The sequence below is a fragment of the Microcaecilia unicolor genome, chromosome 3 (assembly GCF_901765095.1).
Source record: "Microcaecilia unicolor chromosome 3, aMicUni1.1, whole genome shotgun sequence".
In the NCBI taxonomy this organism is placed as follows: domain Eukaryota; kingdom Metazoa; phylum Chordata; class Amphibia; order Gymnophiona; family Siphonopidae; genus Microcaecilia; species Microcaecilia unicolor.
This window is the reverse complement of record NC_044033.1, coordinates 432,312,416-432,327,068: the sequence shown is the minus strand read 5'-3', so window position 1 is coordinate 432,327,068 and position 14,653 is coordinate 432,312,416. Positions and strand designations below refer to the sequence as shown.

The following is a 14,653-nucleotide window of genomic DNA, read 5'->3' as shown; positions in this document are numbered from 1 at the left end:
CTCCATTGCCTCAGGTACAAAATAAGTACCTGTATGTAATATTTAAACCGCTTTGATTGTAACCACAGAAAGGTCAAGTCCCATCCCCTTATAGTATGTGTTATTTTAAGTATTCAATTTCATGCAGCCTTCCATTGTCTTAGGTACCTGTTTGGATTTCTTTGGGTACGAGATTTATACCTAATACCCTTGTGGAATGCTTTGTAATGCTATAAAATACTATTGGAAGTTTACTTTTGGCCATTCAGTGCAAGAGTTTCCCTACAGTACTTTAGGCAAAAAAAAACCTTTTTAGTACTCAGTAGTGTCCTCTTACCCCCTACACACCCGATTCCTTTTCTTTCCTGAAATTGCAAGTATTTGAACTGTTAGGCAAAAGATGTGCTATGTCAGAATTTGCAAGCAACTTTTTTTTTCCAGGGCAAGTCTTAAATCTGGGCCTCCGTGATATCTGCAGACCTTAGACTTTGGTAAAGCATTCTTGTTGGGTCCCTTCCATGGGGACCCAGATTCCTTTTGCAGGAGCTAGTCCTCCTGGAGGATCCAGATCTCTTCTGGCTTACGGCTTGGCCCTTAAGAAGTGGTGCCTAAAATGCAGAGGTTGTTGAAGCAACCTTGCTGCGTGTGTATCCGTCTTTCATGTCTCCGGCTTACGTTTGCATCTGGTGGGCCTTTGACGTTTGGTGTATGGAGAAGATCTCTCAGAGGTAAGCGGATCTGCATTGATTCTGGCCTTTATGCAGTTGTGTCTTGACCAAATTGGAAATACCGCAGGCCTAACATGGCTTAATACAGCCTTCAGCAACATTTCCGGTGCTACCAGAAACTCCAGGAAATATTACCTCAAGGGGTTACCTGATGGTATTCGGGCAGCATTGCGCACTGCCCGGTTACCATTGGGTTAGCACAGGATCCCTTACCATTAGCTGAATGGGTGGTGGTAAGTGCTTCCTCCCCCCCCCCCCTCCCTCCCTCCAAAATGACATCGCAGTAAGCACAAACTTACCACATGGCCATTTCTTTTATTGAGCTTTTTACCTGCTGCGGTAAAAAGGACCTCAGCGCGTGGCAAAAATGGCCACTGCTGCTAGCTCAGGACCCGTTTTACCGCAGCTAAATAAAGGACCCCTAAGAGTTCAGGTGATGGCTATCTCTGGTTACACAGCTGCTGCTGCTTTTAATTTTTTTGCAGGCAATTGAACAAATTTGCAACACCCTTGGGACCTTAATTTGATCATGGGAGCTCTTTCCAAGTTGCCCTTTGGAGGGCTGGTTTAACCATTGGACCAGGTAAGGCTCTGGCCCAGGATTCCAGTAATTATTGGTGCCAAAATACCCAGCCTCTGACCTCACCTGGTCTACATGTAAACCTTTTCTTCCCCTCCCCCGGTCTGGTCTCTCCCATTCTCTCTTCTCCCTTTGCCGCAGGTCCGGCACTGCTTCCTCACCTCTTTCCCCCATGGTCCTGTAAAGTTTACGTTAGCTGCCAGAGGCGGCAGCAGCATTATGACAGACTGCCTTTGGCCAGCCCTTGGATCTTCCCTCTGTTATCTCTGATGCAATTCCTGTGGACAGAATGCAGCAGAGGGAAGATCCAGGGAATGTCCAAAGGCAGTCTGGCATGCTGCTGCTGCCACTGGTGACTGATGTAAACTTTACAGGAGCATGAGGGGAAAAAACACTGGACATTCAGGAGGGAGGGGACACCGGAAACGATGCGATTGGGGAGGGTTCCGTTTGGGCATAGCCAGACCTCGATCTGGGAGGGGGCATGAGCCCAAAGTGGAGGGACATGTTTTGCCCCACCTCCCTGCTGCTCTCGACCCCCCCCCCCCCCCCACCGTAAGCCCACATACCTGGGCTGGTGGGGGGTCCCCCATACCCCGAAAGCAGAAGCTTTCCTGTGGTGAAATTTCTTCATCACGCTACCTGCAGTGCTTTCCTGCCCAAGTGCGCATGCTCATTTTTAGTAAAATTGAGCATGCGTCATCTTTGCGCATGCTCAGTTTCACTAAAAATGAGCATGTGCACAGGGAGGGGAAAGCAGGGCAGCCAGCGTGGCGGCAGATATTGCGCAAGAAAGCTTCTGTGGCAGCGCTTGAGGACCCCCACCAGCCCAGGTATGTGGGCTTACCGGGGGGGAGGGGGGGTCGAGAGCAGCAGGGAGGTGGTCCTATAAAGTATTTCCCCTCTCCCCAAAGCCAAATTGAGGCCCCAGCCCCCCCCCCCCCCCCCATGGCTACGCCACTGGTGCTACTATCCTTTCAGCTGGTCCTGGCCCTTTGAGCCTTTGAAACATTCTTGGCTGAAGGATTTATCATTGAAAATAGCCTGTTAGTGGACATTTGTTCAGCCAGGAGAGTATCCAAATTGCAGACTCCTTCTTGCAGAGATTCTTACCTGTCATTTTGGACTGACTTGATTTCCATTTGAATGATACCAGCCTTTCTTTTGTTGGTGGTTTCCCACTTTCATCTAAATCGGGTGTTTACATTTCCAACTTTCTCAGTCAGTCAAGTTGGATTCCCGAGCCCTTCATAAGTTGGATGTATACAAAGGTCACAAATTCTTTTTTGCAAATCAGATATGCAATTCATATTATTTCATGGGCTGTGCAAAGGTGCGATGGCAGTGGAGCTCAGAGCTCACTTAACTAGAGCTCAAGCGTCGTCTTGGGTGAAATCTTGAGCTGTCAGCCCTGAGAATTTCTGCAGGACGGCCACTTGATTCCCGCTGCACTCTTCTGTGAAACATTACAAGATTAATGTTCAGGCCATAGGAGATGCTGCCTTTGGCAGAGCTGTGTTTCAGGGTGCCTTGTCATCTTCCCGCCTGCTGAGATAAAGCTTGGTTACATCCCATTGGTCTGGACTGATCTAGCAGGATAATGAAGAAGAAATGTATCTTTACTTTGATAATTTCCTTTTCTGCTAGACCAGTTCAAACCCAGCTGGGAAGATGGTGGAGTCCTGGTAGTCCATAGCTGCAGGCTGCCCTTTCCTGTTCATTCTACATAGATTTCTTTAATGTCCTGGGGTCTGCAGAGGGTTCCACATGTATATCGTTTCCTTCAGTTTATTCTTAGCATTGGCATACTGGGAATATTTCTGGTTATATCTGCTGATTGGGCGACATAGCCCATCAGTCTGGACTGGTCTAGCAGGCCTCATGTAAAGGAAATTATCAGGTAAGAATAAATTTCTCAATTATATTTTCCACATAACCTTTAGTGAAATAATGTTCTGTGCATACACCATCCTTTCTGCAGTGCTGCAGCAGGAATCCATCTAGTCTGCTCATTATGTCGTTGCAGGTCTTCAAAATGCCATTTGTGTCTGTATATTGCTTACGTGGAATGCAGCCCTTCAATAAAACCATAGGGCTTGATTGATCTGTTTTGAGACTAAAAAAAGAAGCTGGTGTGGAGGAGTAGCCTAATGGTTAGTGCAGTGAACTGCAATCCTGGGGAACTGTGTTCAAGTCCTACTGCAGCTCCTTGTGATCCTAGGCAAGTCACTTAACTCTCCCAGATAGGGGGGGGGGAAAAAACCCCTTAGATTGTGTGCCCACTGGGGACAGAGAAAATACCTTCCTATACAATGTACAGTGCTGCATATATCTAGTAGCATTATAGAAATGATTAGTAGTAGTATAAATAAGCATTTGAGCAGGCTGTGAAAAATAATCAGTATTCAAAACTAGAGCAGAGACCTAAAAGTTATTTTTCCAGTGATGAATATTTAAGCAGGTTAATTCGTACTGTATTCTGGGGGAATTCTGTGCAGTACAGAATTCCACTTACGTGAAAAATATGTTGTGGGCTACAGAGACAGTGTCAGTTACTTAGGCTGGAAAAAAAAAAAGGAGGAAGCAATATCGGGGGTCTTGAGAGATTAAGTAAGCAGCCAGCCATGAACAAAGTGAGTTGGGGGTCATGCTTGGGGGAGGGAAGAGGTGGAGAAAGAACTGTGGTTAGGGTAGTCAAGTTTTCAGGGGTTGTGCAGACAGAGAACTGGGGATCGTAGTGGGAGATAAATGGGGTGGAGGAGAGAAAGGTGGTATAGGTTTTGCTTGGAATTAGCAGAGAGAGCAACAGAGCTAGTGGTGATGTTGAACTTGGGGGAGATGTGGAGTGGGGGAGGCCTGGACTTATGATGGGGGAATTCTGCACAAAGGTTTTAAAGAATATATTCGCTCCTCAAACTAGGTGATCACTTTTCATAATTGATTTAAAGTGCAATTTCTTTCACATATTGTATTCACATTGAAGTTTTGATCTAAAATGAATATGGGTTCAAAACTCTGCTGCCCGTCTCGTCTTCCGCCAGGGTCGCTTTACTCATACTACCCCTCTCCTCAAGACCCTTCACTGGCTCCCTATCCATTTTCGCATCCTGTTCAAACTTCTTCTACTAACCTATAAATGTACTCACTCTGCTGCTCCCCAGTATCTCTCCACACTCGTCCTTCCCTACACCCCTTCCCGTGCACTCCGCTCCATGGATAAATCCTTCTTATCTGTTCCCTTCTCCACTACTGCCAACTCCAGACTTCGCGCCTTCTGTCTCGCTGCACCCTACGCCTAGAATAAACTTCCTGAGCCCCTATGTCTTGCCCCATCCTTGGCCACCTTTAAATCTAGACTGAAAGCCCACCTCTTTAACATTGCTTTTGACTCGTAACCACTTGTAACCACTCGCCTCCACCTACCCTCCTCTCTTCCTTCCCGTTCACATTAATTGATTTGATTTGCTTACTTTATTTTTTGTCTATTAGATTGTAAGCTCTTTGAGCAGGGACTGTCTTTCTTCTATGTTTGTGCAGCGCTGCGTACGCCTTGTAGCGCTATAGAAATGCTAAATAGTAGTAGTAGTAATGGGGAAGGCTATGGATAAAAAAAACAAAGAAACGTGGATTTCAATCTCCATTTCCAGTGGGTACAGAAATGCCACAGTTGTTTCTTAACCTCTTACACCATGTTCTTTGAATTTCATTTATTTTGTTTTAACAAACAGGTAAGAGGATGAAATTGCCACTTCTATTCCAGATTTTGGTGGATTGGCTAAATATAATAAACTATGCACAGTGCATGGATTTTTCAGAATGGAAGTTGCATATGGTATGAAATCTGCTAGTATAGTGATTCTTGGACCTACTCTATTGAATCCATAGGATAAAGATGAATATGCATGAGATATTTACATATATGAGGTCTTCACTATGTGCACACTTCTCATGTATATTTGTTATAGATAGTCTGAAAACCTGACTCTTTGGGAGCCTCAGAACTAGTGCATTAGTATATCTTCATAGCTTGAAGGAATATTCAGTGTGAAAAAACAAATCATGACAGTCATGTGTATAGCAATACAGTACTTTGTTTTATTTAGTTATTCTCAGTAGGGTTGTATGCCGTAAGCAATCATTTATTATTTTTTTGTTATAAGCTGCTTTGCTAATCCTGGCATGTACTGTACACTGTCTTGAGTGATTTCCTTCAAAAAGGCAGTAAATAAATGTTAGTTTTTCATGGTCAACAGCACTTATACTCACATTTTTGGGCTATCTTTGTTGATATACATGGAGGGGCATAATCGAAACTGGGTGCCCATCTCCGTGGGCAGCCATGCGAAGGGGCGGGACAAACCGTATTTTCGAAAAAAGATGGGCGCCCATCTTTTTTTTTTGATAATACGGGTTGTGCAGGGCAAATGCCTAGGATTTGGGCGTTTTTGAGCTGGGCGCTATCAGTTTTCAGCGATAATGGAAACTGAAGGCACCCAGCTAAAAAACGAACAAATCCAAGGCATTGGGTTGTGGGAGGGGCCAAGATTCGTAGTGCACTGGTCCCCCTCACATGCCAGGACACCAACTGGGCACCCTAGGGGGCACTTTTACAAATTAAAAAAAAAATTTAAAATAGCTCCCAGGTGCATAACACCCTTCCCTTGTGTGCTGAGCCCCCCAAATCCCCCCAAAACCCGCTGCCCACAAGTCTACACCATTACCATAGCCCTAAGGGGTGCAGGGGGGCACCTACATGTGGGTACAGTGGGTTTTGGGGGTTTTTGGAGGGCTCAACATTAACCATCACAAGTGGAACAGGTAGGGGGGGATGGACCTGGGTCCGCCTGCCTGACGTCCACTGCACCCACTAACAACTGCTCCAGGGACCTGCATACTGCTGTCAGGGAGCTGGGTATGACATTTGAGGCTCGCATACAGCCTGTAAAAAAAAGTTTTTAAAGTTCTTTTTTTGTGTTGGGAGGGTGTTAGTGACCACTGGGGGAGTCAGGGGAGGTCATCCCCAATTCCTTCCAGTGGTCATCTGGCCAGTTGGGGCACTTTTTTGGGACTTGGGTTGTGGAAAAAAGGGTCCAGCAAAAGCAACCCAAATTATTTCGATTATCGGCCGAAGGCGCCCATCTCTCCTCGGCCGATAAACACGCCCCAGTCCCGCCTCCGAACGCTCCCGTCAACTTTGTTTGTTCCCGCGATGGAGTGCAGTTGAAGATGCCCAAAATCGGCTTTCGATACCGATTTGGGTGCATTTGCGAGATGGGCGCCCATCTCCCGATTTGGGTCGAAATATGGGCGCCCATCACTTTTGAAAATAAGACCAATGGTCTGTTGATTCCCCCTATCTGTAGTGTGGTGTTGTACCTGCCATCCAGCACAGGTCTCTTCCCCCCAAGCCTGTGGTATTAGGGCTGTACCAGTCACCCAGCGCCTGTAGTGTTGGAGCAACAGGTACAGCCACAACACTACAGGCGTGGGGGAAGAGACCTGTGCTGGATGGCAGGTACAGCCCCACACTACAGGCTTAGGGAAACTTGATGGGCCATGTTGGTCTTTTCTCTGATGTTATGTTCTGGAGTTAACATTTTAGTGCATTTGAATGTATGAATCCTGGAATACTTTCAGAGTAAGTTCTAGTATGCGCATCGAGCCACAAAAGTTAGCAGCATCACAGTGCGGAACAGCAAGCAGCAGTTTCTTGTTCCTGTGTCCTGAGGTGTGTTTGCTTTTCCTTCTTACAACAGCAAGGGAAATGGAGAACCTCAGTAGGCTATTATTGTGTATACCACGAGTCATGTAGCTGATTGTTGCTATGTTGTTTCCACTGACTTTTGCAGACAATATGATAATTACTTCTTGGGGCAATCTCTTCAGTAGCCTTGAGTTGTGTATTACTAACTGGGTTATTTATATTATGGAGTCTTATGTGGAGGAGGAACTAAAGAGATGCATGCTTGCTTTGCAGTAATGTTCAGCCACTCTGTTTGCTGCCCAGAAGCCACAACTAAGTATAAAAATGTGGGTTCACCTTGTACTGTGAAGCCCCTGACCACAGATATGGGGGTATCTTATTTGTTGAAGATTTCTTTAAATCTGAGACCAGTCTAAATCAGTTATCAGATATTTGTCATCCAGCACATTCTTAAGACATCAAAACAGTGAATGTGCAAAAAAGAAATATGTATTTTTCCTTTATCCAACAAATCTTCTTGTCTTCCTGAGTACACCCTTATTTTTCTTTCTCTTTCTCCTTTAGATTTCTTGTGTTTTTAAGGTACCAAATATATTACAGGTATCCGCTAGAAACCTATTTGGAATATCCAATCCTTATTGCACAAGGTAATATTTCTTTTTCATTTAGCAGTATGTTTTGTAGTTGTAAACGGGTAATAGCTCCAGTGTATTGGCAATAATGTTTTTTTGTGTGTTTTTTTTTTTCCAGATGTTATTCTCTTGCTTTTTGTTTTCTATTACACCGGAAGTGTAAATCAGGCTTTGCCTTATATAGCTATGTATCCTTTTTTTGTGATTGCCTCACAGCTCCTCAGCATAAGATGTTTCTGTGCAATTCTCAGGCCGTGGATAGGTGTTCCTTCACATTCAGGGCTCCTTTTACAAAGCCTCGCTAGCAATTCTGGTGTGACAAATGTGACTGTGCCCATTCAGTTCCTATGGGTTTCGTCATATTTGCCACGCCAGAATCGCTAGCGTGGCTTTGTAAAAGGAGCCCTAAGACACTAAGCCAATAGTTCATAATTCATTTTATTTGGTATATGGTAAATCAGTGTGTGAAAATCTAAGCGGTTTAAAGAGTAATGAAACAAATTAGAGTGAAAAAGCAAGAGAGCTAAGCATGAGGGTGGGGGGGAAGAGGAGTGGTATTACATAATCATGGTTTAACAATAATACAATAAAGAGACTCACTGAATAACTTCTAACGGTGATTAAATATGTTAATATTTAAGTGAAGGTGCTCAGTCTTATGGAACTCTCAGCCAAGTAACTTAACTAGCTGACAATTAAATCAGTCATTACACCTTTTTGAACTGAAAACCATTTGCATAGTTGACCACACATCTATCTAATGACTATTTATTAAAGCTTAGAAATGTCCACTTATCTGAATCAAGTATTACAGTCCAATGTTCAAGATGTTCTCCAAAAATGCTGGAGATAAGGGACTGTTATTTTATTTTATCTGCCAATTTTATGGTTTTTGCTAGTTTCAAGTATGGAAGGAGGAATTATGGGAGCAGTGGGTTGGAATTCCAAGCTGGGGTTCACAGCAGAAAAGATGTCTGCATTGATGGCTAGTAATTGTTTGTTCAACAGCACAACAGATTCCTATGTTGGATTGACCTGAAATGGCTAAACTTAATGCATTTTTTAATACGAACTGAGATGCACTCTGTAACTTTGCTAGAGTATTTTCATGTTCAGCAAGTGGGCTACATTTAATCAAGGAACCACGTTTTTTTTTGGATGATCCCGATTGTCACCAAGTGGATTGAAATTATATCAACATGTTCCTTGGATTTAATGTTATTGACAAATTAAATCGCATGATAATAGAATCACAAGCAGAATTGATTCTCAAGTTAAAATCTATGAGGCAGTCCTTGGGTGAGACACTATCAGCACCAATTTGGTATACATCAACAACAAATGGCAAGTGTTGGGCCTGGGAGCATCTTTTTTTCATTGTTATCTTTGTTTAATTACCTTTCAGTGCAGAGGTATGTATATTTTGATCTTTCTCAGAATCCTTTCTTTTAGTAAGAGAAAAAAACAAAAGGTGAATAATAAGGTTAATAATTTTATTTATTTATTATTTGCTCACACCTTTTTCAGTAGTAGCTCAAGGTGAGTTACATTCAGGTACACTGGATATTTCTTTGTCCCAGGAGGGTTCACAATCTAAGTTTGTACCTGAGGCAATGGAGGGTTAAGTGACTTGCCCAAGATCACAAGGAGTAGCAGTAGGGTTTGAACTGGCCACCTCTAACCACTAGGCCACTCCTCCACTCCATTGGATTGTTGTTTTTGAATAGATATTTATCATGTTATATATCATTTTTTTTTTTTTAGATTTATTTTCTTGTATTCTCTCTGCTCCTCTTGATGTGGATTGGTTAATGCTTGTAATTGTATTTTGTTGCAATTATAAACATATAAACTTCAATTAAAAAATACTTATTCCCTATTTGAAATGAAAGGTCCTTGACATCTACATAATATCCCATTTCACTACTGTGAAAGAAGAATCTAACATATATTCTTCACCTGTTTGGTTCCAGATAATGCAGTAAAAAGAATGGTCTATGGGAACAGTTGTTTATAGTCTATTCATGCATTTATAGATTAACATGGTTCTCCTGTTTTACACAAATGAAATTGTAGCACATGAACATTCAAGACTGCATACATTCTATTTTCAGATGTGACTGTAAGGAGTGAGATTCATTACTGTCATGATATACGCAGAAATAACCCATTTGGAGACATTGGTCCCAAGATCTTTATAAGGCGGCAGTTGAAGATTGTAGATCATGATAATTTTGCTAATTCGAAATCAGTGCAGCTACTGGAACTCTGCATGCACATCAAGAGTTTCTACCTTAACTGTAGCTAAGATTTATTTCAGGATGGTATCTTTTAGCTCTTCAAAAATGGATAATGGACCTGGCCATGGTAAGTATGGTATTCTAATTTAAAGGAGAAAATCTGGAATAATTATGGGTTGTGTTTAAATTGTTCCACTTTAGAACTCGGCATGAATAAATTTTTTTTTCTTTTCTACAGGCTAGAAATAATTTAGAATTACCAAGGGGCCCCCTTTACCAAGCTGCGACAAAAAGGGGCCTGCGCTGGCATTTGATGTGTGCCAAGGCCCCCTTTTACTGCAGCAGGTAAAAGGTAGCTCTTGCTTTTCTGCAGGAAAATCCGCGCGGCCATTTCAAGGGGTGAGCCCTTAACGCCACGCATTGAGGTGGCAGTAAGGGCTCCCTTGCTAACCCGGTGGTTACCGGGCAGCGCACGGCACTGTCCGATTACCTTCAGGTACACACTGGCACTACAAAAATAAATATATTTTTGTAGTTCCAAATGTGACAGCACACAGGGGGTGGGAAGTACCACCGGGCTACTACGGTAGCCCGGCAGTACTTCCTTTTTAGCGAGCGGTTAGCTCTGTTTGGGCTTACCGCCACTTTGTAAAAGGGGCTCCAACTTAGGTTAGTATGGTTTTTTTTAAGTAATGAATCCAATATGGCAATTTGTATCAAAAAGGGTGAAATATTAATGAGAAATCATTAACAAATTAAGCTGTTCTCTTAAGTACTGGACAAATGTACTTAAAAGTATTAACAAGAGCAGATGGGACAACATGTCCTGCTGACCTCCAGTCTAGTATTTCTTCTAATATAATAAAAGACCAGAACTTTTCTGGTGGTAAAAAAAAAAGAACATAAACCTTTGGTTAAGGAGTACAGCTTCAGCAACCTGAAATACAAAGCTCTGTAACTTGTTCCCCAGCGTGCTTGGGCAATATAGAGGACTACACTCTTGACAAGCTTGGCCCCTTTCATTTTAGTGTCTGTGCTCCCTCTCCATAAGATCAGCAGCCAGTGTAAGTTCTAGCTAGTCACTGCCTTTGCGGCATTCAGCCTTGCTCTTGTCCCGTACATCGCGGTCATTGCCCAACCTGGGCACTTATAATTGGAGTAGACTAACTTCAGCCAAAAATAACTGTGGCAAAAATTGATCAGCAATATTTTAATAAATGGATTTTCACACACTGGTATGCAGTGAAAAATTCATGAAATGTCAACCCTTGTCAATTAGTAGTGGGTAGGAAGTTCATAGTTTTCTGTAGTCTTGGCTATGGAATAGCTGCTCCAAGGCATCACAAATGTCCTGTTTCATTGACCAATGGGGGAGAGGGCAGCTTTGAATCCCACATTGACAGCCAGGACAGGTATGATCTGTGGGAAGGACGGCCTTGCATTGGAGCCAGTTGTCATGCCTTTTGTTCTGGTTTGTCTGTTTAAGAACTTAAGATTCAGTTAATAAAACAAATAAGTTCTCATCAGAGGACAAGTGTTAATAACCAAGGAAAATACATACATAGATATATAACAAATAAATATATAGAGGTAATTTTATAAACCATTTTTATGTATAAAATACTGATGTTTGCAAATGAGCTCTTCTAAAATTGTCGTGCCTAAAAACACATGGTTCAAACCATCATCTACTTGTACATTAGGTGTGCTCAGGGGCAGAACTTGGGCAGAGTTGTGATTACACATGTAAAGAATGGAGTAACATTTATACCTACTCTCAAGCAGGTGTATTTTTTTTTGTTACATTTGTACCCCGCGCTTTCCCACTCATGGCAGGCTCAATGCAGCTTACATGGGGCAATGGAGGGTTAAGTGACTTGCCCAGAGTCACAAGGAGCTGCCTGTGCCTGAAGTGGGAATTGAACTCAGTTCCTCAGTTCCCCAGGACCAAAGTCCACCACCCTAACCACTAGGATATCATAGGGATACATAAGTACCTACATAAAACTGGCTAGCCCTATTAACCTAGGCACCATGTTTGTTTAAACTTGATATACTTCTCAATCTGGCCACCAGGTCCGAGCGGTGTACATTTTATAAGCCCAAGTAAGGAATGTAAAGGGAAAAAATATCCAAGTTTCAAAAGGAAAGGTTACAATCACACAACCTAATAAGACAGTAGATAAAATAGTGTGGAGGTTAGTCACTCAACCAATGACTGCAAACCAAAGGCTATTTGAAAGATTTTTAACAGTCCTTTAAATACCTGAAATTTCTGCTCTGAATGCAAGAAGAGTGGTAAACTGTTTCAGAGTATGGGGCCCAAAAAATAGAAAGCTGAGCGTCTTTCAGACTCAAAACTAGGAGCAGGTAGAACAAGACTGCATCGAGGAACCTCAGGTTCCTAGATGATGTACATAATTGTACAGAGGCAGAAAGAAAACAAGGAACATGAGGTAATAAGCCTTGTGTGTTAAAGGATTTTAAACTGAATACGATAAGTGACCAGAAGCCAGTGCAATTTATTGAAACATGTAGTTACGTGATCAAATTTTCTAGCATTATACAGAAGTTTTACAGCAGTGTTATGAAGTGATTGAACACATTTTAACAGATGACCAGAATCTGCATAGAATTAAATTCAAACTTTTTTTTAAACCCAGATACGTTAACTGATGTTTGCACATCCTCCAGCAACAAGGTCCAGAGCTTAAATATTTGTTGAGTGAAAAAATATTTTCTCCTATTTGTTTTAAAAGTATCAAATAACGTTTTTGTTCAATCAATTCACATATACCTGTTCTACTGTACTCAGGATTTTGTGGACCTACATAAGTACATAAGTAGTGCCATACTGGGAAGGACCAAAGGTCCATCTAGCCCAGCATCCTGTCACCGACAGTGGCCAATCCAGGTCAAGGGCACCTGGCACGCTCCCCAAACGTAAAAACATTCCAGACAAGTTATACCTAAAAATGTGGAATTTTTCCAAGTCCATTTAATAGCGGTCTATGGACTTGTCCTTTAGGAATCTATCTAACCCCTTTTTAAACTCCGTCAAGCTAACCGCCCGTACCACGTTCTCCGGCAACGAATTCCAGAGTCTAATTACACGTTGGGTGAAGAAAAATTTTCTCCGATTCGTTTTAAATTTACCACACTGTAGCTTCAACTCATGCCCTCTAGTCCTAGTATTTTTGGATAGCGTGAACAGTCGCTTCACATCCACCCGATCCATTCCACTCATTATTTTATACACTTCTATCATATCTCCCCTCAGCCGTCTCTTCTCCAAGCTGAAAAGCCCTAGCCTTCTCAGCCTCTCTTCATAGGAAAGTCGTCCCATCCCCACTATCATTTTGGTCGCCCTTCGCTGTACCTTTTCCAATTCTACTATATCTTTTTTGAGATACGGAGACCAGTACTGAACACAATACTCCAGGTGCGGTCGCACCATGGAGCGATACAACGGCATTATAACATCCGCACACCTGGACTCCATACCCTTCCTAATAACACCCAACATTCTATTTGCTTTCCTAGCCGCAGCAGCACACTGAGCAGAAGGTTTCAGCGTATCATCGACCTCTATCGTGTCCCCCCTCAGCTGTCTCTTCTCCAAGCTGAAGAGCCCTATCCTCCTAAGTATTTCCTCGTATGAGAAGAGTTCATCCCATTAATCATTTTGGTCACTCTTCTTTGAACCTTTTCGAGTTCTGCTAATTTTTTGAGATGGCAACCAAAACTGCAAACAGTACTCAAGGTGAGGTCACATCATGAAGTGACAGAAGCATCCACCCCAAAACTAAATTAAATTTCAAGCCTTCAAAAATCTTTGAAATAAAAATGTTTTCCAACTTCCAACAGACTAACATATAATCCCTGGAACTACATAGAAGATCATTCCAAATATTTGCTATCTGATATGGGAGAGATTGAAAATCTTCCCATACCTTACTCCTTTCTGATCAGCAAAGAGAAGCACGCAAGGATCTGTTATTTTATCCCAACAATAGTGGTAACAATAGGGCCATATAGTGTGGGGCTTGACCACTTTAAAAAAAATAATTCTCTCTCTAATAGGGTGCCAGTGTAACTGATACAACAATGGTGTAGCTCGCTTATATCATGTTGTTGAGCAGACCAATCTTGCAACCATATTCTGCATTGTTTGTAATTTCTTTAATCAACATTGCAGTAATCTAACCATTAATAATAAAACTTGAATTAATATTCTGAACTGATCAACCAAAAACAAATGTACAATCTTTTTAAGCTTCTTTAAAACTACAAAAGATTTTCTTACCAGGTTATCTGCAAAACAAGAGATGACGTTGGGATCTAAAACAATACTTAAAACCTTTAAAGAGGTTTTTGATGGAAAGTGTACCCCATTTAAATTGATACTTTCATATGGTCTTAACTCTAGGAGAGCTTAACTAGTCAGTATAAGGGTGCCCAATTCTCAACCATTTAAAAGGCCTCTCTGACATTAGCTCTGGATGCATAACCAATAATGTGATGATATTTGCATAAATATATTTATTTATTTATTGCATTTGTACCCCACATTATCCCACCTTTTTGCAGGCTCAATGTGGCTTACAGAGTAGGGTTATGTTAAAGTCAGTACATGATTAAAATACAGTTGATCAAGGGTTGAGGTAAACAAGGAGTTAGCTAAAGTCAGTACATGATTAAAAGATAGTTGATCATGAGCTGAGGTAAACAAGTCGTTAGATGGACAGATGCTGGGTGGGTTATGTGAAGTGTTTTAGGTGTGCTTGGGT

General features: G+C 42.1%; 1 protein-coding gene across 3 annotated transcripts in view; it reads left to right on the top strand.

Moving 5' to 3' along the window:
* The window catches only part of SLC66A3 (solute carrier family 66 member 3), a 42,783-nt gene that overhangs the window by 1,119 nt on the left and 27,011 nt on the right, over positions 1–14,653 (top strand). For all 3 annotated transcript variants that reach the window (XR_003941649.1, XM_030198859.1, XM_030198860.1), the window contains exons 2-4: positions 7,556–7,638; positions 7,742–7,811; positions 9,933–9,990. Coding sequence is in view for 2 of the 3 variants with exons in the window: in XM_030198859.1 (XP_030054719.1) it covers positions 7,556–7,638; positions 7,742–7,811; positions 9,933–9,990 (211 nt within the window). In the remaining variant the exon portion in view is untranslated. The remainder of the gene's footprint in view (positions 1–7,555; positions 7,639–7,741; positions 7,812–9,932; positions 9,991–14,653) is intronic.